The sequence below is a fragment of the Myotis brandtii genome, unplaced genomic scaffold (assembly GCF_000412655.1).
Source record: "Myotis brandtii unplaced genomic scaffold, ASM41265v1 scaffold423, whole genome shotgun sequence".
Taxonomy (NCBI): domain Eukaryota; kingdom Metazoa; phylum Chordata; class Mammalia; order Chiroptera; family Vespertilionidae; genus Myotis; species Myotis brandtii.
The window spans coordinates 4407122-4430226 of record NW_005366214.1 but is presented as its reverse complement, the minus strand read 5'-3'; the positions used below and the strand labels follow the sequence as shown (position 1 = coordinate 4430226).

Genomic DNA, 23105 nt, shown 5'->3' with positions numbered 1-23105 from the left:
GTATACAAGTCCTTCGGTTGATCTCTTACTCAAGAGTAAGGATGTTATTAGACAACTGTGGGGTGTGGGAGGAAGGGGCCTGATGGGTTTCATCTTGGGCAAGTAAAGGTACTACCTTTAAAAGAATTCATCCTTCTTATGAGTCAAAAGGAACTAAATAGATTGTGTAGACATTGCCCTCCATTCTTTTTTTAAAATATATTTTTATCAATTAAAGAGAGATAGAAACATCAATGACTGGAATCGAACCGCGACCTCCTGGTTCACAGGTTGACGTTCAACCACTGAGCCTTGCAGGCTGGGCTGCCCTCCATTCTTAATGGGAACTAAAATTTAACAAAGTGCTGGGAGGAACCTGGGACAATTTTAGACTAAAAGAGAAGTTTTCCTACTCTCATCTAAAACCTTATGGGAGTCTAGCTAAGATACTGGTTGTTATGTGTCAAGACTAACACAGCAAAGCTGGAAACAGTCAATAAAAATAAAATAGAATCTAGAAACTGAGGAGGTTAGAACCACCCTACCTGGGAAGATGTGTTTGTGGCCACTGCTAATAAGGACGATATGATTAAGAAGGATAAAAGGAAACATGAACACGGCCAGTTTACCAAGTTGCAGTTGCCAGTGTCCAACTGTGAATGATGCTGCCATTCCGGTGTCCCCTCTGCTGCTGGCTGACTCTCCCCTCATCACTCAGAGGGATCCTCTGAAAACACGAGTCTAATCCTGCCGCTCTCTCCTTCCTTCTCCCCACTCCAGCGACAGTGACTTTCCCGTGCAACTTGAACACACAGGACATTCCCAGCTGCAGCTTCTTCACTGGCTGTCCTTCCTCAGCTATCTACCTGGCTTGCTCCCTCATCCCATTCAGGTCTCTGCTCAAAGCCACCAGCAAAGCGAAGCCTTTCCTCACCTCCCCACCTCCTCATCCCCTTCTTACACTGTATCTTGTTTTATTTTTCTTCATAACCATTGTAACTACCTAATGTTATATTATATATTCATTTACTTGTGTGTAAGTCTTCCCAACTAGAACGCAAGTTCCATGCAGGCAGCAATCTTGTGATTCATCATAGAACCCCAGTGCTGATGGTACAATGCCTGGAGTAAATGGTTAATGTATATTTGTGGAATGAATGATGGTACTTCCCAGCTTAAACCCTCCGATAGTTTCCCATTGCATTTGAAACAACATCCAAATTCCTTATCCTAGTACATGAAGCCTTGAATAATCTAGGCTCCGCCTACCTTTCCAACTCAGTTCTATTCCATACTTCTTCCTTACTCCTTTACACCGTCTTCCACAATTTAGCCTTGGGGCCTGTGCATTTGCTATCCTCTGTTCCTGGGCCCCTCTCTTTGAATTGTGGGGTCCTTCTCCTCATTCAGATCTCAGATCACATGTCGCATTCTCAGAGAGGCCATCCCTGACCCTTCACACCCAACACTCTATCACTCTTTATAGCACTCACACTCCATAAACACTACCTATTTATGTGTTTCCTTTTATTGTCTCCTCTCACTAGCAGGTAAACTCCATGAGCATAGGGACTTCATAAATCTTGTACTGCAATGTATCTGGTGTCTCGCACATGTCTGACATAGAGAAGTCACTCAATAAGTATTTTTTAAATAAAAGAATGAATTTTGAAAATGTGTAGGAGAATCACAGACCTCATCAATGCAAGGAAATAGCAATAGTAGTTTTCAAAGAGTTAAAATTAAAATTGGCCCTGGCCAGTTTTGCTCAGTGGATAGAGTGTCGCGGCCTATGGACTAAAGGGTCCTGGGTTTGATTCTGGGCAAGGGCACATACCTCAGTTGCAGTCTCAATCCCAGCCATGGCCAGGGTGCATGCAGGAGGCACCCGATCGATGTGTCTTTCTCACATACATATTTCATGTTTCTTTCTCTCTGTCTCTCCCTCTCCCTTCCACTCTCTCTAAAAATCAATGGAAAAATATCCTTAGGTGAGGATTAACAAAGAAAAGAAAATTAAATTAAAATTGATTTACCTTTTATTGCTCCTTTCTTTTTAAGGGAAGCTGGGTGGTTTAATGATTATCTCTGGATTGTTGGCCTTTCTGAGGCTAACACCTCAAAAAAATCCATGACCACCAAAACAAGCTCTAGGTGTGTGTGTGTCAGAAACAACATGGTGCCCATGGGTCAATGAGCTGGTGCATCAGGGAAATTATGATTTATCTAAAATGCCTCACTTGTACTTTTGACTGATACTTGCTGAGAAGAAACTTTCAATATTTAAAAATGTAAGAATTTTTGCCTCTGTACTCAGTGTATAATTATTTAGCAAGATGAAAACAGTTATGTTGGAGGAAGTTACAAAAGGAAATAGTCTACTGGAATTGAAGGAAATAGATTAGACTCCTTGCTTAAGCTTCAGGGTCTGTGACTGAAATTGTTCTAAATTAGAATTTCTCCTGATTCATGATTCACATAATTAGAAATAGTCCCCAGAATTGGTGATTTTCTTATTTATTAAACAATGATAAACAGAACTTTTTTGTTTAGAATGTTTTCCTTTCCTTCAATTTCTATGTAGGATCTTATGTAATTCTTGGTATTTGCCTTATCTGTTGGCACTGGAAATGGCAGAGTGACCCAAGACCCAACAGATGTAATAAAGCCCAAATTGTCCAGTGTCTATGGGTAGAGTGTCATATGATGTCAGGGACTCACAAGTTGAGAAGGGGGTTAGGCTAAACTTTTGGGATAAAAAGAATAAGGAGAAAGGTCTCAATGACAAGCTGATTCCTTCTATCTCTTCTATTAATTTTATTCTTACCTGTTGTTTTATGACTCAGGTATTATGGTGTAGAGGATGGGTGAAGAGAGGAGCTAACATGGGAGAGAGCTGTGTAATGGGATAAGGGACTTTCTCTTTCTTGAATAAACCTTGCTTAGGATGTTTATTTGGAGAAACTACAGAGAAAAACATTGCCCTAACCCCATGCCGTCAACTGGGCAACTCAAGATCATAAAACTCTAAGGTCATGTGAGCCATATCTGTTTTCGTTTTCTCTTGAAGTTTCTCCAGATGGTTATTAAAAAATGAAAATTCCATAATAATAATTAATGAACCCTAATCAAGTCTTTATCATCAACTTTGTAAACTTCAATTTGTACATGAGGCATGTGCCATGTAAGTGGACTTATATGCACTGGGGTATTTCACTCTTCCTAAAGACTGGCTGAAGTTCTTCTAGACTGACCACCAAGCAACCCTGGAGCTCTGTAAAAGACAGCTAGTAATGTAGCTTCCATCTTCAGAGCATCCATATCTTTATCTCATGGAATGGGATTGTATGGTGCATTGCCAGAAAGACTACAAGGAGGCTTTGAGACCCAGCTATGTCCCTGTCTCGTGTTGTAGGCTGGGACAACTCACATCTAATACAGTGGGGGCCTCAGCTTCCTTATTTGCCATCACAACCAAATCTTAATTTATATTTTATGGAAAATTCACTGTACCCTCATACCTCCTGTCCTTGTACCTTCTCAGATTAGAAGGCCGCCCCTCCCCTTCACCTGTTTATTTCCTCCTGCTCTTTTAAGAGTCACTGCAGGTGCCAGTTCACCTGGGGAGCTGTTGGACCCTGCTGCTCCTCAATACTCCATGTTTTCCTCTCTCAGAATACTAATCACACCAGAGTCTATTTTCTTGGTCAATTGCCCCACTAGAGGGCAGGAACCGATTTATGTTTGTTTTTTAAAATTCTGTCATCAGTACTTAGTAGAGTGACTGACCAAAAGAACATGCGTGCAAAGTGTTCATCAGTACTTAGTAGAGTGACTGACCAAAAGAACATGTGTGCAAAGTGTTGAGTGAGTGAATAAATTTGAAAATCAGGGACTTGGCGCACAGTAAGGGCACACGCAGGAGGCAACCAATCAATGTGTCTCTCTTACTTTCATGTTTCTTTCTCTCTGTCTCTCCCTCTCCCTTCCACTCTCTCTAAAAATCAATGGAAAAATATCCTTAGGTGAGGATTAACAAAGAAAAGAAAATTAAATTAAAATTGATTTACCTTTTATTGCTCCTTTCTTTTTAAGGGAAGCCGGGTGCTTTAATGATGACCTCTGGATTATTGGCCTTTCTGAGGCTAACACCTCAAAGAAAATCCATGACCACCAAAACAAGCTCTAGGTGTGTGTGTCAGAAACAACATGGCGCCCATGGGTCAATGGGCTGGTGCACCAGGGAAATTTTGATTTATCTGAAATGCCTCACTTGTACTTTTGACTGATACTTGCTGAGAAGAAACTTTCAATATTTAAAAATGTAAGAATTTTGCCTCTGTACCTCAGTGTATAATTATTTAGCAAGATGAAAACAGTTATGTTGGAGGAAGTTACAAAAGGAAATAGTCTACTGGAATTGAAGGAAATAGATTAGACTCCTTGCTTAAGCTTCAGGGTCTGTGACTGAAATTGTTCTAAATTAGAATTTCTCCTGATTCATGATTCACATAATTAGAAATAGTCCCCAGAATTGGTGATTTTCTTATTTATTAAACAATGATAAACAGAACTTTTTTGTTTAGAATGTTTTCCTTTCCTTCAATTTCTATGTAGGATCTTATGTAATTCTTGGTATTTGCCTTATCTGTTGGCACTGGAAATGGCAGAGTGACCCAAGACCCAACAGATGTAATAAAGCCCAAATTGTCCAGTGTCTATGGGTAGAGTGTCATATGATGTCAGGGACTCACAAGTTGAGAAGGGGGTTAGGCTAAACTTTTGGGATAAAAAGAATAAGGAGAAAGGTCTCAATGACAAGCTGATTCCTTCTATCTCTTCTATTAATTTTATTCTTACCTGTTGTTTTATGACTCAGGTATTATGATGTAGAGGATGGGTGAAGAGAGGAGCTAACATGGGAGAGAGCTGTGTAATGGGATAAGGGACTTTCTCTTTCTTGAATAAACCTTGCTTAGGATGTTTATTTGGAGAAACTACAGAGAAAAACATTGCCCTAACCCCATGCCGTCAACTGGGCAACTCAAGATCATAAAACTCTAAGGTCATGTGAGCCATATCTGTTTTCGTTTTCTCTTGAAGTTTCTCCAGATGGTTATTAAAAAATGAAAATTCCATAATAATAATTAATGAACCCTAATCAAGTCTTTATCATCAACTTTGTAAACTTCAATTTGTACATGAGGCATGTGCCATGTAAGTGGACTTATATGCACTGGGGTATTTCACTCTTCCTAAAGACTGGCTGAAGTTCTTCTAGACTGACCACCAAGCAACCCTGGAGCTCTGTAAAAGACAGCTAGTAATGTAGCTTCCATCTTCAGAGCATCCATATCTTTATCTCATGGAATGGGATTGTATGGTGCATTGCCAGAAAGACTACAAGGAGGCTTTGAGACCCAGCTATGTCCCTGTCTCGTGTTGTAGGCTGGGACAACTCACATCTAATACAGTGGGGGCCTCAGCTTCCTTATTTGTCATCACAACCAAATCTTAATTTACATTTTATGGAAAATTCACTGTACCCTCATACCTCCTGTCCTTGTACCTTCTCAGATTAGAAGGCCGCCCCTCCCCTTCACCTGTTTATTTCCTCCTGCTCTTTTAAGAGTCACTACAGGTGCCAGTTCACCTGGGGAGCTGTTGGACCCTGCTGCTCCTCAACACGCCATGTTTTCCTCTCTCAGAATACTAATCACACCAGAGTCTATTTTCTTGGTCAATTGCCCCACGCAAAGTCATAAGGATATGCTGATTAGCCAATGGGAAGGACTTGGCGCAGTGGATTTTTAAGACCCCCTGGAACTTTATAGTTGAATGAGTCTGAGGTAAGGTTGGGGAAGGGGAGGAACTGATGCTAAATCTCTAGGGAAATAGGATAGCAGGGACTTCCATTAAGTCCACTTCGTTCTAACGCTTGGACTTACTGCAATATCAGGGTGTAGAGCAATCATTCCTAATCCCGCGGTTTTGGATTCGTTTTAAGAGTTCAGTGGAAGCTCATTCATCTGAGGTGCTGAAAATCACTTTTTATAAATCACTTTTTAGGTTTGTAAATCACTTTTGGGAAAGGTCAGAATGCCAGCCACTAGAAACAGGGAAAGATTCAAGGCCCTCAAACTGTCCTCTTCATCCTGATGCCTCATGGGCATTCACACACAAGATGGAGATGCACATGGGATGGAAATGCATATAGGATGGGAGATGCACGGGGTGAGGTGGGGGAGCTCCTGCTACCACTCTGGCCTTTTCCAGGTAGAGGTGACCTCCTTTGTACTGAGAGTATGTATTAAGTGTGGTTTTAACATCCTGCTTGAGCTAGAGTAGAAAAACGTTCAAGTTGAATAAAATCACAACCTAGGGGATTTCAAACTTTTAAAAATTCTATCCACTGCAGACCCGGGGTCCAGGGTTCAATTCTGGTCAAGAGCATATGCCCAGGTTATGGGCTCAGTCCCCAGTGTGGGGCGTGCAGGAGGCAGCCAATCAATGATTCCCTCTCATCATTGATGTTTCTATCTCTCTCTTCCTTTCCCTTCCTTAGGATAAACTGAGAGCGGCAGTTTATCCTACTGAAATCAATAAAAATATTTTTTAAAAATCCTATCCAAATAAATCCTTTAGTTTAAAAAATAAAATTGTATGTAGATCTTCAATACATTAAAAGATAAAAATGACAGTGCTGAGATTTAAGGGGGAGGAGAGAAGTACTCTTTGGTAGGTTACCTCTCATTGTCCATGACCCTCCAAAAGAGTGAGGTTCACTCCCCATTCATTGTACAGACTTGGAGCTGGGGCCCTGCCCAAGATAACCCAGCTGATCTCAGGGGAATAGCCAAGATGCTCACCACATGATGCCTCCAGGATGTCCGGGAGGAAAGCTGCCCTAGAAGTAGGTGGTACCTCCCTCTCTGCTCTGAATGGCAGACCCACATGAGGATTTAATGTTCCCAGTGTGTCATTCTTTCCCCTCAATAGAAGAAAGAAACATTACAAAGCAAATCTGATAGGACTTTAACAACTATCTCAAATCTCAGCCTTTGTACGTGGGCACAAGACTGGAAAAGTTGTATGTTAATTAAATAAGTAAAGTTGAGACTTGACTGCAATTCTTGATTCCTTAATATTCAGATTTCCATGTGCCGGGTCTTCCCAAGGTAGGGAATACCAGTTTCCTTACCTGTTCCGAAAGACGGAGGAGTGATGGATTCTGGGCTGTCATCTTCAGGCTCTGAGACGGTGACAGTAGGGACTGTGTCAGGACTCGGTTTCAGACAGATATCTTGCTTCTCAGGGGTCTTCTCTTGGGTAGCAGTTTCAACAGAAGGCTCAATTTCAGTCAGCGTGATTTTGATGGGGGCAGTGACCAGGGAGGCTCTATGGTGCTCTTCAGAGAGATCATCTATATAAGGAGCAAATGTTGATTCTTCAAATAAATGGTCCTTGAGGATTTTTCCCTCCACAGGAGCTGCTTTCTCTGGTTCACGGGCCTTTTCAGATTTTATTGAGATTTCAATGTCCTTATTCTTAAAGTCAAAGTCTTTCTCTTCCAACTTGGGGTGACGTTGCTCCTGATCGCTCACCTCCTCGGGCCTGGTTATGTCAATGTACTTGTAAGCTTCTGCTTTCATCTGGTCCAGGGGGTCTGCTAAGATCTTGTTCACTTCGGTGGACTCTGCAGGAGTCATCTCTATTCCAGAATCAGAACTAAATAAGCCGTGAGGCTCCGTCCCAGGCACGTCTGGTAAGGAGGGCCCAGAGGTACTCAGCTCCTCAGGGCTCTCTGATGTGGTGATGTGGCCATTTTCTTTCTGAAGAATTCCAGTGAAATATGTGGAATCCTCCTGAGGTGGGTAACAGATGTCGGAAATCAGAGATGTGTAGCACGCTCCTTCCCCATCCTTTGATGCTGTTGAAAAGGGATGATCCATGGCTCGGGAGACATCTGCCACACCTAGGAACCAAAACAGCAGCAGACGGTGAGTGGGCGCTGGGCTGCAATCTTCTCTCCTGCCTAACCCACCACCCACCCCTGCCCTGTGGAGACACAGCATCCTGTCTCCTCCACACCTCGGGGTTCCCTCTCAGCACCAGCACGTTCATTTCTCTTGTCTCCCTGATAGCCCCCAGCACCGGTGTGTCCCCTGCAGCTGACTACAGAGGCTCACACAGCTGCCATGGCCAGAGAAGTTGGGGACAGATCCCAGAGGACTAGAAAGTTGCTTTTCAACATCAACTACCTCAATACACAGTGACTTGGTCTTACTTAGTATTATTCAACAGGAGCCCTCTTTGTATCTAAAGCATTTATGACTCTTTAAGCTGAGGTGGAAATGTAGGCTAATTCAGGTCTGAAAGTGCAACAATGGGATAGTCGACTGGGGAGAGGGGCTGCTGTTGGACTCAGTGCTGGAAGAGGCCCCAGGAGACCCTCTTGTTCACCCCTTTCCTTTAGGGACTCCTGCCCCACCTGGATGGGTGCCATCCCTTCTCTTTTTAAAGGTCCTCAGAGAAAGGGACTCCTAGTTTTCCGATGGGCTCATCCCAAAGTGGTATCACCTTAATGGTGCTCTTCCTTATTTCCTCAGTTTTCTCATTTGGTTTCACTCTCATTCACTCATCTACTGCCCATTCTTCGCCTTCCAGTGATACAATGGCCCACCGGGGATTTCTTAGTTCCACTGGTGGTGCTAAGGACAAAACAGGTTTCCAAGTTGGAGTCTATAGAATGTTTTCACCTGCCCTTCATTCTACTCATAAACCAGCCAAAAGTTCATTAGTAGACAGAAGAGGAAAACCCTCTATTAATTTTCTTGGCTGTGAAATGTGATAAGAAAGGAAGAAAACTAATAATGTTTATTGAGGTGTTGCTATATGCTAAGCAGTTGGATTTTACCTAATTCTTACAACTATTTTATAAATTAAGCCACACACACACACACACACACACACACACACACACAGCTCTCAAAACACACGCAAAGAATATTCCAGATTAGGGCACCAACTCATAAAAGTAATAAAAGTAGTAGCTGTAATAAAATAGTAATAGTTAATATTTGAGTGTTTGCTGTGTGCCAGACATAACTCCAAGCTTTTTATTAATATTGACTCATTTAATAATCATAGCCATCTTAGGAGATTGGTACTATTAGCTTCATTTCACAGATGAGGAAACTGAGGAACAGAGAGGCTACGTACCTCACCTAAGATCGGACAGGTAGAAAGCAACACAGCCAGGACTCAAACCCTAGTAGTCTAGAAGTCAGGAAACTTCCCCTCATGCCCTGTGCACCTTCTTAAAATCAGTTTGTGACATTTATTTTTTTTTCAGTAATTTTGAATCTAGTACTAGCATTATCACAAGTAAACTTAACTTTTGCATTTTCCTAGCTGTTTCCTTGGTTATACGAGTCATTGTTTGTCTAAGGCAGTGGTTCTCAACCTTCCTAATGCCGCGACCCTTTAATACAGTTCCTCATGTTGTGGTGACCCCCAACCATAAAATTATTTTTGTTGCTACTTCATAACTGTAATTTTGCTACTGTTATGAATCATAATGTAAATATCTGATATGCAGAATGTATTTTCATTGTTACAAATTGAACATAATTAAAGCATAGTGATTAATCACAAAAACAATATGTAATTATATATGTGTTTTCCGATGGTCTTAGGCGACCCCTGTGAAAGGGTCGTTCAACCCCCAAAGAGGTCACGATCCACAGGTTGAGAACCGCTGGTCTAAGGGGAATGAAAAAAGCACAGAGCCTCTTCTCCATTCTAGCACTTTCCTGCCTCAGCACCTTGGCACTCGCTGATTTCTTTGCGTGGACCTCTCTCCCCCCAGATACCTGTATATCTAACCCCCTCATGCTGATCTTTGTCCAAGTCACCTTCATAAGGGAGATGACAATGTCCACTACCTAAAACCTGTCCTGCCTTCTCCACTCCGTGGCAACCCTGTTCCCTCCTACCCTTCTCTACTTTTTCTTCCTGTATCATTTGTCTCCTCCTAATATACTATATAACTAACTTATTTACCTATTACTTATGTATTGATTGTCTCTCCTTGCTAGGCATGCTCCATGAGGGCAGGAATCTTTGACTATTCTGTTTCACAGAATAGTTCAACACCTACACACACTAGGTACTCAATAAATATTTGTGAAATTTAAAAAGTGTGAATTTTAGAATTAAGCACAAGTAACAGGATTGTGTGAGAAGACAGGTTGGCAGATTCACCCAAATCCTAAGGATACTCACTTCACTCAGCAAGTGGCTTAATCTTGTAACCAGTTCAAAAGTGTACATTTCAGGGAAGCTTCTAATTGTACTTCCTTTGCACATGGCAGCCCCTTTTCAGTTTGGACCAAAAATAGCTCAATAGCAAAAGGAATAATATTAATGATGAGCCTTATTGGCTACCATATATAGACCACCAATGAAAAAGCTAATAAATTTAAATTCATGTGTGCACACACATCTTTATCCTAAAGAATTTTAAAAGCTTCTTTCATTATATGGGCTCAGCCTACATGTAGACCTCACTAGAGACAGGGAAATCAATCCTGAGATATTTCTTTTTTTAAAAAAAATATATTTTTATTGATTTAGAGAGGAAGGGAGAGGGAGAGAGAGAGAAACATCAATGATGAGAGAGAATCATTGATTGGCTGCCTCCTTCATGTCCCCCACTGGGGATCGAGCCCACAACTCCAGCATGTGCCCTTGACCAGAATCAAACCCGGGACCCTTTGTTCCGCAGGCTGACACTCTATCCACTGAGCAGAACCAGCTAGGGCAATCCTGAGATATTTCATTACAGACATTTGGATCCTGGGATTCTCTACCCCAATTATCTGGAACCACTTCCCCAGGTTAATAAGTAATTGTGCACCAGGAAGTAAGGAGGGTTTGCCCATGGATATACATTGTCTGGAGGTGTAGGGGTGGGGAAGGGGATGCTTTCCTGATAAATGCACAGTAGGTGGTATCCAGGGCTGCTCACGATCATTATCATTCACCTCTCACTCCATACTTCTATTGCAGAGGCCACCACCAGGCTCCTGGCTCTTATCACCTATACCTGGCATAGTGCATAGCCCTCCAGCCCAACGTCTCCTGACACTAGTTATCACACTAAACACAACTCAGCGACTGGCCCCAGGGTTCTGCCTTGCTTCACCAGATAATTCATAAACTCTGCAGCCATCTGGTCTCACAACTTTGTCTCCGCTGGTCTTCACAATCTCACACTCCACCAGCTTTTCAAATCCTGTCTTTCACTCTCCAATTCAAACTCGAAGCTCTGATTAACATAAACTCACCATCACTTCCCTAACACTTTATCCTTCCAATCTTTACACCAAAATTTCTGACCTCAAACCATAAAGTTAAGAGCTTTAAATGCCCCTCCTCCATGATGAATTTGCTGATCACACCTGTCAGCACTTGACCCCTTCCTATTGTTCCCCCTCTTCTTTCCTACAGCACCTAACTATACTGAGCATGTGGAATGTATGACATACGACTTCTCTATGTCCAAGTTATCTCCTAGTAACCTGTCAGCTCCTGGAGTTTGATGCTCATGGTTTGCTCACTATATTGTATAGCAGGCACCCAATACAAAATGAATGAATGAATGAATCATCACTCAATCAATCAACAAATCAATCTGTTAACTTAAAAACATTCAAACCTGTAAAGAATTTTTGTGAGTTTATTTGAGCCAAACTGTCAACAATTGCCGGGAAGCAGAATCTCAATATATTGGGATAATGCTCTGGAGAATGGTGTTTTTTCACCTTGTTTTATACGTTACAATTAAAGAAGGAGATGTAAGTGGGTGACATGAAATCCATTGGTGATAGATTAGGGAGGCGGGAGAAAGCAAAGCGGGCATGGGGTGGGATGGGGGGGTGGTTGGAAGGGAACCTCTGGGATTGGATAAAAAGTGAAATGATAGACACATGCTTCTCTTACTTAGATGGGTACAGGATAGTTAACAGTCAACAATTAACATGGTAACAATAAGAATGAAGAAACTTATGGTCTCTGTCCTGGCGCACAGGCGCATTTGGTTGTGTCCTGAGAGGTCCGGAAAAAGGGAAGTTACAAGTTACCTTGACATTTCACAGGTATGTTATCTTAGATGCAAAAAGACAATAGGTGCAGTTAAAAGTTGACCTTTGTTAGGGAAGATATGGCTTAGGATATGACTACCCACTATAAACTACTTTTAGTTAAAGTTTTAATTTCAGACCATCCTCTGTGGTTACTTTAGGTCTTTGAGTTTTGCAAGACTGCAGGCCTTCCCTGAGCTTGTCAGGTTAGCAGGTGGCCCCTTTTTTCATTCACAAATTGATCAATCAATTTATTCTATGCAGCTACTGAGAACAAACTAAGACTAATTGATACAAGTTACAAAGAGGATGTGTTTAATATATCAAGTGAAAGAACAATCTAGAAAATCGAGTTATCCAACAATGGGACAGGGCTGCATCTCAGAAACAAGAGTGCTCTGCTCCTGGGGCAATCAGATAGAGGGGCCCAGTGTCTGTGTAGGCAGGAACCAGCATTTGGTGAGAAGTTGGATGAAACAACCACAGAAGTCCCTTCCAACTTTCTATGATGTATGTACTGATTGGCTGCCACTGTAGTTGGACACGACTTCCTTTATTGCTTCCTTACTTGTAAAACAGAATCAATATCGTTTTCCCTGAGGTGAAAATTATATAGGGACTTCCCAGACGTATGGTAACAATTGAGGGCCTAGAATCTAGCGTACACCTACATTAAAGGAGAGATTATAAACAGAATCAACTTGGGAGGAATTTCCACCCCGGAAATTCATATCCTACTACCTCTGTCTTGACCAGAGCGCCCAGCATAAAACTGAAAGGACCCTTTTGCCACATTCTTCAAATACACCAACTAGAGGAGGAAGAACAAAGTCACTTGTGTAAATCACACATTTAAATGGGACCATGTCAGAGCCCTCATAAAAGCAACAAATCATCGAAATACTCTGAATGTGGCCATGCCCCATTTTCTTAAATTGCGCCAAGTACCCTGAAAGAGTCTCAAGGTTCTAACTTATTGAATTTGAAAATGTACATACATTCCAGGGTACCTATCAGTCAGAACTCTTGGAAACAGAAAGCCCAGTAGACAGTAAATTATGTGAGAGCAGAGTCCTGTGGGATTGTTGGAACTGGGAAGCCAAACTGAGCCTCAGGCTCATGAAAGCCAATTAATTCTTGTCAGCTCTTCCTGCAGAGCTGGCAGAAGCAAGGCCTGAGAAAGAGAGCAGGGGCCAGTGACCCCAGGCGGGGACCAATATTGTTACACTGTTAAATACAAATCCACTAAATAAAAGCTCTTTCCTTGCTGAGACGAGAAACTACTGCTTGCTTTCTATTACCAAGGATCCCTTGGAACATCTGATTTCTTTCTCTCCAGCTGTTTCCTTGGCCATCTTAGAAGTCCAATTCCTGTGGAAGAAGATATACAATGGTTGGACCCACAGGTGCCCTCTCAGGAGGTGGCTGGACAGGAGGGCACCACAAGTTCAGTTACCTGGATGCATTTTAAATGGGATTGGTTTTTCAAATTTTCATTTTACAAGTAATGTTTCAGGGAAGTGCTTATAATAAAAACTAAAGACTCCATTGGTCACCATTTCTAGTCAAAAGTCTGGTGGAAGAAAGATGAAAGTAAGCTCAAATTATTGCCATTAAATCACTTGTGCTGATAAAACCAGCTTTTTGTAGCCACCAATGTTCTAGACCAGATATATTTATCATGATCTAGACAAATTCCATAATCTCATAAAGGGTAGGTGTTTTATTTAATTTAATTCTTTGGAAATACTAAAAGATGAGGCGACAAAGATGACTTGCTGAAGATGGTTTTACTTTCCGTAAGGAAAGTTTCAATCCCAAAATTCTAGTTCTGACTCGTCTTTACAGAATCAAGTTCATTCAATCGGTGGCCGACAGCTTAGGTTTGTATTCAGGCTCTACTACTGTCAGTTGTCAGACTCTTGGCAAGTTAGCCTCTCTGAGCCTCAGTTTATTCATTTTTATTTTTATTTTTAAAAATATATATATATTTTATTGATTTTTTCTACAGAGAGGAAGGGAGAGGAGAGAAACATCGATCAGCTGCCTCCTGCACACCCCCCACGTGCCCACAACCAAGGTACATGCCCTTGACTGGAATCAAACCTGGGACCCTTGAGTCCACAGACCGACGCTCTATCCACTGAGCCAAACCAGCCAGGGCCAGTTTATTCATTTTTAAAGTGGGAGTAATAATAGTTCCCATCTTATCGGGCTGTTATGAGGATTAAATGAGATGATGCACTTAGCTCTGTACCGGGCACACAGTACACACTGAATAAATGAGAGCTGTGGAGTTTATTTTTACCTCTATTTTGCATGGAGGACACTCAACATTTGCAACATATTACCACTTGTCCATTCAGTAGAGCCAATCCACATTCATATTGCCCGCTGGGGTCTGCCTTAGATGCTAAAGTCCCAGACTGCAAGGCCACTGCTGTCCGCAGAGTTCCATGAGTGGGTGGTTGCTTAAGTACTTTCTAGTGATGCTACCGACACAGATCTGTCACAATTGTGGTGATGGCTGATGCAATTGTGAAAAGTTGAATTTACCAAGACAATATTCAATGAAGAAACCAGTGTTTGGTACCCATGGATGAGCTTTCTCCCTTGCGGGTGGAGCTCATTCTAACCCCTCAGGGTACAGATAAAGGGTCTGTGGTTTAAGATGACACTTACATAACTGAACTAGAGGCCCAGTGCACAAAATCGTGCATGGGGGGAGGGGGGTTCAGCTGGCCTGGCCCCAATCAGGACAGATCGGGGCTGGGCCTGTCAGGAGGAGATGGCAAGAGGTTGGCCAACCAGTCCACCTGGATCAGGGCCCCTGATCAGGGCCAGGCTGGCTGGGGGAAGGGGCTGCAGGTGATTGGCTGGTGGGCCCTGCCCCTGGTTGGGGTTGGGGGGTTGACTGGAGGCAGGGCCTGCCATGGGGAGGGGCTGTGGGTGGTGGGCTGGCTGGCCCTGCCCCCAAATGGAGTGGGTAGGGGGTGCTGATTGGGGGCCAGTGGCCGGGGGAGGGACCATGGGTGGAAGCCAACCAGCCCTGCCCCTGATTGTGGGGGGTGCGATCAGGGGTGGGGCAGCCAGAGGGAGGGGCTGCGAGCCAATCAGGATGGTAGGGTCCCCTTGGGGGCGTGGCCGGCCGGGGGAAGGAGCTGCAGGAGGTTGGCCAGCTAGCCCTACCCACTATTGAGGTGGGGTGGCGATCAGGGACAAGGCTGGAAAGGGGGCTGCAGTGCAGGTTGACCGCCCAGCCCCATCCCCTAGTGGGTTGGGGAGGGTGCTATCAGGGGAAGGCTGGCCAGGGGGAGGGGCTGCAGGCCTATCGTGATGGGGCAGGCTGATCAGGGGCACATATGGCCAGGGGGAAGAGAGGGGGAATTTGGCCAGCACACCCAGGGGCGAGCCAGCCGGGGGGAGGGCCTGTGGGACTATCATGGTGGGGCAGGCTGATGGGGGCATGCTGGCAGGGTTGAGGGGGGAAGGGAGGGGGCATTTGGCAGGCAGGCTGGCTCTTGATCATGGTGGGAGAGTCCAATCAGGGGCAGGCCGGCGGCGGGTGGAGGGGTGAGCTGCAAGGTTGGCCACCAGCCCCACCCCCTGATCTGCCGGTTTGCCAGCCACAGTGGGTGTCATAGCGACCAGTTGTTAGGTCATTATGGCCAAGAGGTGCTCCATGCACCTCCTGGTGACCGATTGTTTGGTCGTTTTGGTGGTGACGCCTCTTGGCCTTTTGTTATTATGATAAAGCCCTTCTTACCACTCTGAGATAGGAACTTAGAGAATGCCAGAAAGAAAGATTGATTATAACAAAGGGTTTTCTGAGCACAGAGGTAGATATACTCCATTACAGAAGCATCTGGTTTAAAAACAAAACAAAGCAAAACCACCAGTTACTGTTTGAATCGAGTCAATACTAACAGGTATAGGAAACATTGGTCCCAATGAATTAAAAAATATTTTTAAAAGGGGGGGGGCATAATTTTTTAAAACCTGGAATGACAGTGGGTGGAGGGAGAGGTACACATCCAAATTCAAGAATTAAAGACCAGAAACAGTGACGCACGAAGTGAATCTGGATTCACTTTCCCAGAATCGTTTGCCCTTAGGCTGCCCATGTGATGGATGGCAGCAGCCTGCACAGAGGTTAGGCTGTGCAGCTCTTTCTCCGAAACTCCCACTTATCTTTTCTGAGTGCTGAGAAATCAGCAGCCCCACAGTGTGGGGGCTGTGACACCTCTGACAACAGAGCCACCCAGGATGGATGGGCATGCCAGGGAGGCTCTGGGAGCCTCTATGTCACCTCGAAAACATTCTCCTTTTGAAATTAAGTGGCCTGTGAATTAACATGACAAATGGGTGCTGAGAAACCCAGGTACACTCATTCTTTAACATTTTATCTATGTGATTAGTTAACAGAGTGAAAAAGAAACAAATGAGCCTGCATTCTCTCACAAAAGACTCTAAGCCAAAGCTGATGACATGCTTGGGTGTTTAAGAATATGAGTAACTACTCTTTCTTTTTCCAGATCACTGCCTTATTTAAAGCTTGCCCGCCAGGATAACAGATTTAGCTGTTGGGATTGCAAAATGAATGCTTAATACAAAATGATTCAGCAAGTTTAGGGTTTCCTGTCCCCTCTGAAGAGCCAGGGCTTGCACTGTCTGCAGAGTTTTCACTTGAGCAGAAAATTCTGTTAGAGGAAAAAACCTGGCCTGGCACAGGAACCCCTGGCTAAGTGTCTCTGCCAGTCCTCACAGCGCCTTGGAAAGAATAGAGCAGCAGCGTGTTGAGATAAAATGGGAGCGGAAGTTCTGATGAGCCTGGAAGAGCGAGATATTTTTTGCCCGCTGTCCAACGGAGGAAATGTGATTCTATGGCTTTCTTTGGGAGACAATCCTTGGGGGAGGCTGGGAGGAGGTGAATATTATTAAAAATTTACTTTGATCTTAAGAAAAAGGCCTTAAAACCCTACATAGAGTCTCATTACTTTTTAAAACAGCTTTGTTGATGTAAAGTTCACAAACCATAAAATTCACTCAAAGTGTATAACTCAGCAGTTTTTGTATATTCGCAGTTATGCAACAGTCTCCACTATCCACCCACCTACTCTCAATGTTTTCCATACAGAGAAAGTTCTAAGTTACCTCTGCCACACAAAAGAAAGGCTAATTTTGCTCTTTGACTTCCAAGGAAAATAATTGTTCTCAGTCATAGTTCCTCAACGCTAGGTATACATAAATAGTAGCAAAAATGTGCACTATAAATTTCTGGTGGCACTTTAATGGGGTTTTTTTGCTCCCTTCCCCTACAGAGAACCATCTGGCTACCCACCATGATTCCTTTCACATGACTGTTCCCCCTCGCTTACCAGCTACCAGGGGTGGGCAAACTTTTTGACTCGAGGGCCACAATGGGTTCTTAAACTGGACCGGAGGGCCGGAACAAAAGCATGGATGGAGTGTTTGTGTGAACTAATATAAATTCAAAGTAAACATCATTACATAAAAGGGTACGGTCTTTTTTTTTTTTAGTTTTATTCATTTCAAACGGGCCGGATCCGGCCCGCGGGCTGTAGTTTGCCCACGGCTGACTAGACCCTTCTCACCTTCTATTTAAATGACTGTGATAGTTCCCTGTGTTCTCCAGCTTCCAGCCTCACCTCTCTGTGTGCCGCCCTGCACGTGGCTGACACACTCATTTCCCTAAAACACCACTTTCCCATGTCAGTTCTCTATTCCAGGGCCCTTGGTGGCCATCTTTGCCCATCCACTGGCTTGGAATTCAGGACCTTCATCAATGAGGTCCCCATCTATCTTTGTCATTTTCTTTCTGAGCCTGTTCAAAAAACACACCACTCAAGCCCACAAACATGAGATTCAACTTCTATGTTTTTATTCAAGCCCTTCCCCTCAACTGAAAGGCTCTTTCACTTCTCCTCCAATCCACATAAAGTCTCTGGTAATGTCTCACCTCCTTAGAGATTCTCCCCCTACACCCCACTCCCCAATGCTGTTCAGCCCTTCCCCTCAACTGAAAGGCTCTTTCACTTCTCCCCCAGTCCACATAAAGTCTCTGGTAATGTCTCACCTCCTGTAGAGATTATCCCCCTACACCCCACTCCTCAATGCTGTTTCCCTCATCTCCATCCCAAGGGCTATGCCCCTTTGTTTGGGCCCACGGGCTTTTCTGCATTTGTCACCAGTTATCTGTTGACTTGCTGAGAACCATGTCTTCACTTCATATCGCTGAGTCTCCAGCACGGTGCTTTGCGCATAATACGTGCTTAGTAACTACTGACTGAATAATTACCTCCATATTCCATCTAACTGAGTTACAATTAAGAGCTTTTAGAGTAAGCTTTCCCATCAATCATGTGTTAATCCGATCAAAAAGGTTTGCCGAACATCTGCCTTGTGCAAAGCACTGAAATAAAGGACATTTCCATACAAATGTAGGCTTAGTAACCCAGTGTGTCATAAACCTTCACCATGAAGCCATTGTTTGCAACTGGAAGTTCAGGTCCCCCTGGCTGCTTGTGGCAGTGTGCTGGTGGGTGGTTGGGTCTCTTGGAGGATCACAATTAGAGCAGGGAGGTCCCAAATGGAGCCTCACGTATTCTCTATCCTGATTCATCTTTCTGGTCAGGCCTAGCATTATTGGAAGGAAATAAGGAATTACTGGAAAGGTTCTTTAAAGTTGTCTAATTCAATCCCCTTCCTATCCTAGGATCTCATCCACAAGATTCAGGATTGACCATCTCCCAACCTTCGTTTGAATATTTCCATTGATGGAAATGTTGCTATGCAAACCTAATTATTAATAAGTGTTGTAGTCAAGAGCCTAGGCTGTGGAGTCAAATACATGACTCTGAATACTGACGCCACCATTTACTAGCTGTGTGACCATGGGCAGATTTCCTATTACCTTTGTGCTTTAGTTTCATCTGATAATAATAATTTTCACCTCATGGGATTATTGTGAACACTAAATGAGATGGTGGAATCAAAGCACTAAGAAACACATATTAAGGGCTCATTATTTTTTACATTGAACTTAAATATACCTCACTGTTGTTTCCAGCCTTTAGTCCCACATTTGTCTTCAAAGTCTATTACTGGAAACAGACACCTCAAATAATTAGAAAACAATACCACACATAAAGGGCTAATCTCCCTAATATATAAAGAGTTCCTAGAAATCAAGAAGAAAAAGACTATCAATTTTTTTTTAGATCATGGATGAAGAATAAACACTTTGCATAGAAAAAGCAATATAAATGACCCAGAACATACAAATATTTAAACAACCCTAAAATGACATTTCTCCCTTTTCAGATTGGGAAAAATTCAAAGAACATTGGCAATACACTCTTTGATGAGGCTGGCAAGAAACAGGCAGTCATGTGCTGAGAGAGGTCTAGTAGAAGTAGATATGATATAACCCCTAAAGAGGGCAATTTGGCAGTGCCTATCCAACTTACAAAAGCATTTACTCTTTGAAACAGCAATTTTTCTTCAAGAAATTATCCTATAGATATACCTGCACATTTACAAAATGAATGTGAACAAAGTATTCATTGCAGTAAAGTTTGAAATAACAAAAGTTAAAACCAACTCAAAAGTCCATGATCAGGGCTTGGTTAAACAAACTATGTACTGCTACACATAAACTATTATATAATTAGTTGTACAATAGAATGAAGACCATCTCCATCTAGTACTGATAAGGAAAAATTTTGAGATAAATATTGTTTAGTGAAAAAGCAAAATGCAGCATATGTGTTATAGATATAGATACAGGTATGCAGAAGCAGAGAGACTGCCAGCTCTCATGTAAGAAAAGGAGGCAAAGAATATGTATTTGCATTAGCTTGTATGTGAATAAAGAAACACTGGTAGATACTCAACAAACTAATTATTAATCATAAGGGTGGGACAGGATAAAGAGTAACAGAAATAGAAAAGAGACTTTTCGTGGTATACTTATTTTTTTAAAAAAATAATTTTACCTTTCAACCAAATATATGTATTGCTATTTAAATGTTTAATTTCATTTAAAAGCAAAAAAAAAAGAGAAAACAATGGGGGATGATAGTAATAGTGTTGCACAAACTATGATGGGAGCCCCCAATCCAGCTTCCTTCTTCCATATGACAAGTGTTCAAAGATCTGAAGATAGACATGTTCTCTCTATGTCCCATGGTTCAGACCAGAACCTTCCTTGTTCTGCTTTCACATGTCTTCTTCCTCACACTGTGAGCTCCTTGCAGTCTCACATGGATTGCACTTTGTATCTTACTATTTCCCTCAGCAAAGCACACTTACTGGTACATGGGTTTTGTTTGGTAAATACTCATGAAATGAATCAATGAATATGTTTCCACACTCATCATGCTGGTTAGTTTGGGACTCTTTCATGGGACTCTTTCCTTTCCTTTGATTTAAGCTTTCTATTTTTACTCACAGCATTTTATACTTGCTGCCACATATTATTAGCTCATGTTGCATTTGTGTCCAACTAAGACATGTGGGAACATAATTTGTTGTTGTTTTTGCTAAATAACAGCCTAATTAAAAAATGCACTTTTAGCCACGGCACAGAGCATATTTTATAAATCTGAAAAACATTAAGTCAGATGCACAGAATTTTCATGCTAATTGCCTACAACCTGCATCTATCTACCAGAACAGATTGAAGAAGACTCTAGAAAGGGGATTTACCCCAGTCTGTAATAATCCACGCAATCAAGCTAAGCTACAGTTAGGATTCCTCATTAGAATGTGTTTTGTAAAGGAAATTCTATGGACACACAGCATAGGGCCATCCTTATTGAGTTGCCACCAGTCCATACTCTGTCTTGACAAAAAAATAGAGGTCCTTTCTCTGGTGGACACCACCTGTGCCAGAGGTGTGCATCCTCTGCTGAAAGTCTTAGATTTTGTGCCAATGTTGGGAATTGATCATAGGTCACAGGATTTAAACAATGCTATATACACTGACATGCTTTGGGAGGTACATAAGGAAGGTACAAATGAGGGTGACTGAGGGATAATTCTGTTAGAAAGTTAACACGGTATGTCACACGACATGATGTGGTATGAAGTACATTATGGCATGCTGTGTGGCATGACATGGTGTGGTGTGGTGCCATGTACTGCGCTGTGGCGAGCTAAGGCATGACGTGACAGGGCAAGCAGTGTAGTGTGGAGGACATGGCATGGTGTGTTGTGTGGTACGCTCTACGGTGCAGCATTCTGCAATAGAAAAACCAAAGGCTTAAGTAGTGTGTGAGGCGTTTTTTAACCACACTCATGCTATTGATAAAGGAACTAAAGCTTAGAGAGGTTAAGGGACTTGCTCTCAGGAACACAGCCATAAATGACAGAACCAAAACTTGGATTTGGGGCAATCTGACTCCAAAGCGAATGTTATTAGCAGTCTTCTTAGAATTCCTGTGAGGATTAAGGAGTCTGACTATGAGACGGCCCCTGGGAAGCTGAGAAAAATACCACATGAACTCTCTCATTTATGAATAATAAGAAACATTATAGACTGATGAACAAAAATGGGTAGTGTGTGAGGCGTTTTTTAACCACACTCATGCTATTGATAAAGGAACTAAAGCTTAGAGAGGTTAAGGGACTTGCTCTCAGGAACACAGCCATAAATGACAGAACCAAAACTTGGATTTGGGGCAATCTGACTCCAAAGCAAATGTTATTAGCAGTCTTCTTAGAATTCCTGTGAGGATTAAGGAGGCTGACTGGTTTGTGGCTGGCTTCTCAAGCAAAGCTAGATGGATCTGAATTTGGAGTCAGGACACAGCTAATGATGCAGCAAAGTAGAAAGAAATCATCTCTGCACCAAGTAGACTCAATGGTTGATCAATGTTCGTTTCATAAATATACTGTTAAGTGGTTGTAGCAAGGCAGTGCATGTTCTAGGACTTACGTTTTACTAAGAATACATCAAAGTAGATTTCAAACTCATAGGCTGGACACTTTTTTGAGGTACACAGGCAGAAGAGAATGCTTTTGTTTTGAAAGTCAGTTGTTATTAGCTACCATTTTGCCTTTATACATTATGCCTTCTTCCTCAAGTTTTCAAAATCTAACTATGTTCTGCCAGTCGTGGGATATTTGAACTTTATTTTTGGGTTTTGAGCATTCCTAATTTCAAACACAATCTCATGTTGGAACACATGCTATAAGAATAGAAACAAGTGAATTACATTTTGGGACAAATTAGCAAAAAAACTGGAATTCAGGACACATCACTTGGTAGACTCAAAGGCAAACCCTTTGATTTTAACACATACAAACATATACACTCACATGCAGCCAAGATAAAAATACTGAATATGTAGAAAATTTATTCTGCTTGGAATAAAGAAACTGGACCCCAGAGGTAGCCATACTAATCAAGGAAAGTGACAAGAAAGATTAATGTCCTTTATCAACAGCAGCACTCATGTTGCTCCTCTGAGCTATCTGACTCTGGGCCGAGGTAAACTGTGTGCTTAAAGCAGGACAATAACTCAGCCGCTGGTGGGCCAGAGTGGGGAGTATTGATCCAAATGGCTCTGAGTGCTCAGTCAGGAAACTACATCAAAGTTTCTTCCCACTTTCTTTTTAGCCTCAGGAAGAAAAGGGAAAATAAATAATAGGCAATACATTCAAAACATGCATGATTTCTGACATCAATGCAAAATTTCAATCAACTGCACATGCTAAGGGGATAATGAAAATATTGCATCTTTCTAGTAGAACCTACCTACATGATGATCAATGCATTGTTTTTTTAGATTGTGAACTAAAAAAACCCACAACAATCCCACTTACCATTGCAACAAAAAAATTAAGATACCTAGGAATAAGTTTAACCAAGGAGGTAAAGGACCTATACTCAGAAAATTACAGGACACTGAAAAAAGAGATAGAGGAAGATATAAACAAATGGAAGAATATACC

The 23105-nt window shown here is 42.4% G+C and overlaps 1 protein-coding gene across 1 annotated transcript in view; it reads right to left on the bottom strand.

The window, feature by feature from the left end:
• RTN1 (reticulon 1) overlaps window positions 1–23105 on the bottom strand; it is a 198320-nt gene that overhangs the window by 91937 nt on the left and 83278 nt on the right. The window contains exon 3 of the mRNA XM_014545954.1: window positions 7181–7954. Within this exon, the coding sequence (XP_014401440.1) occupies window positions 7181–7954 (774 nt within the window). The remainder of the gene's footprint in view (window positions 1–7180; window positions 7955–23105) is intronic.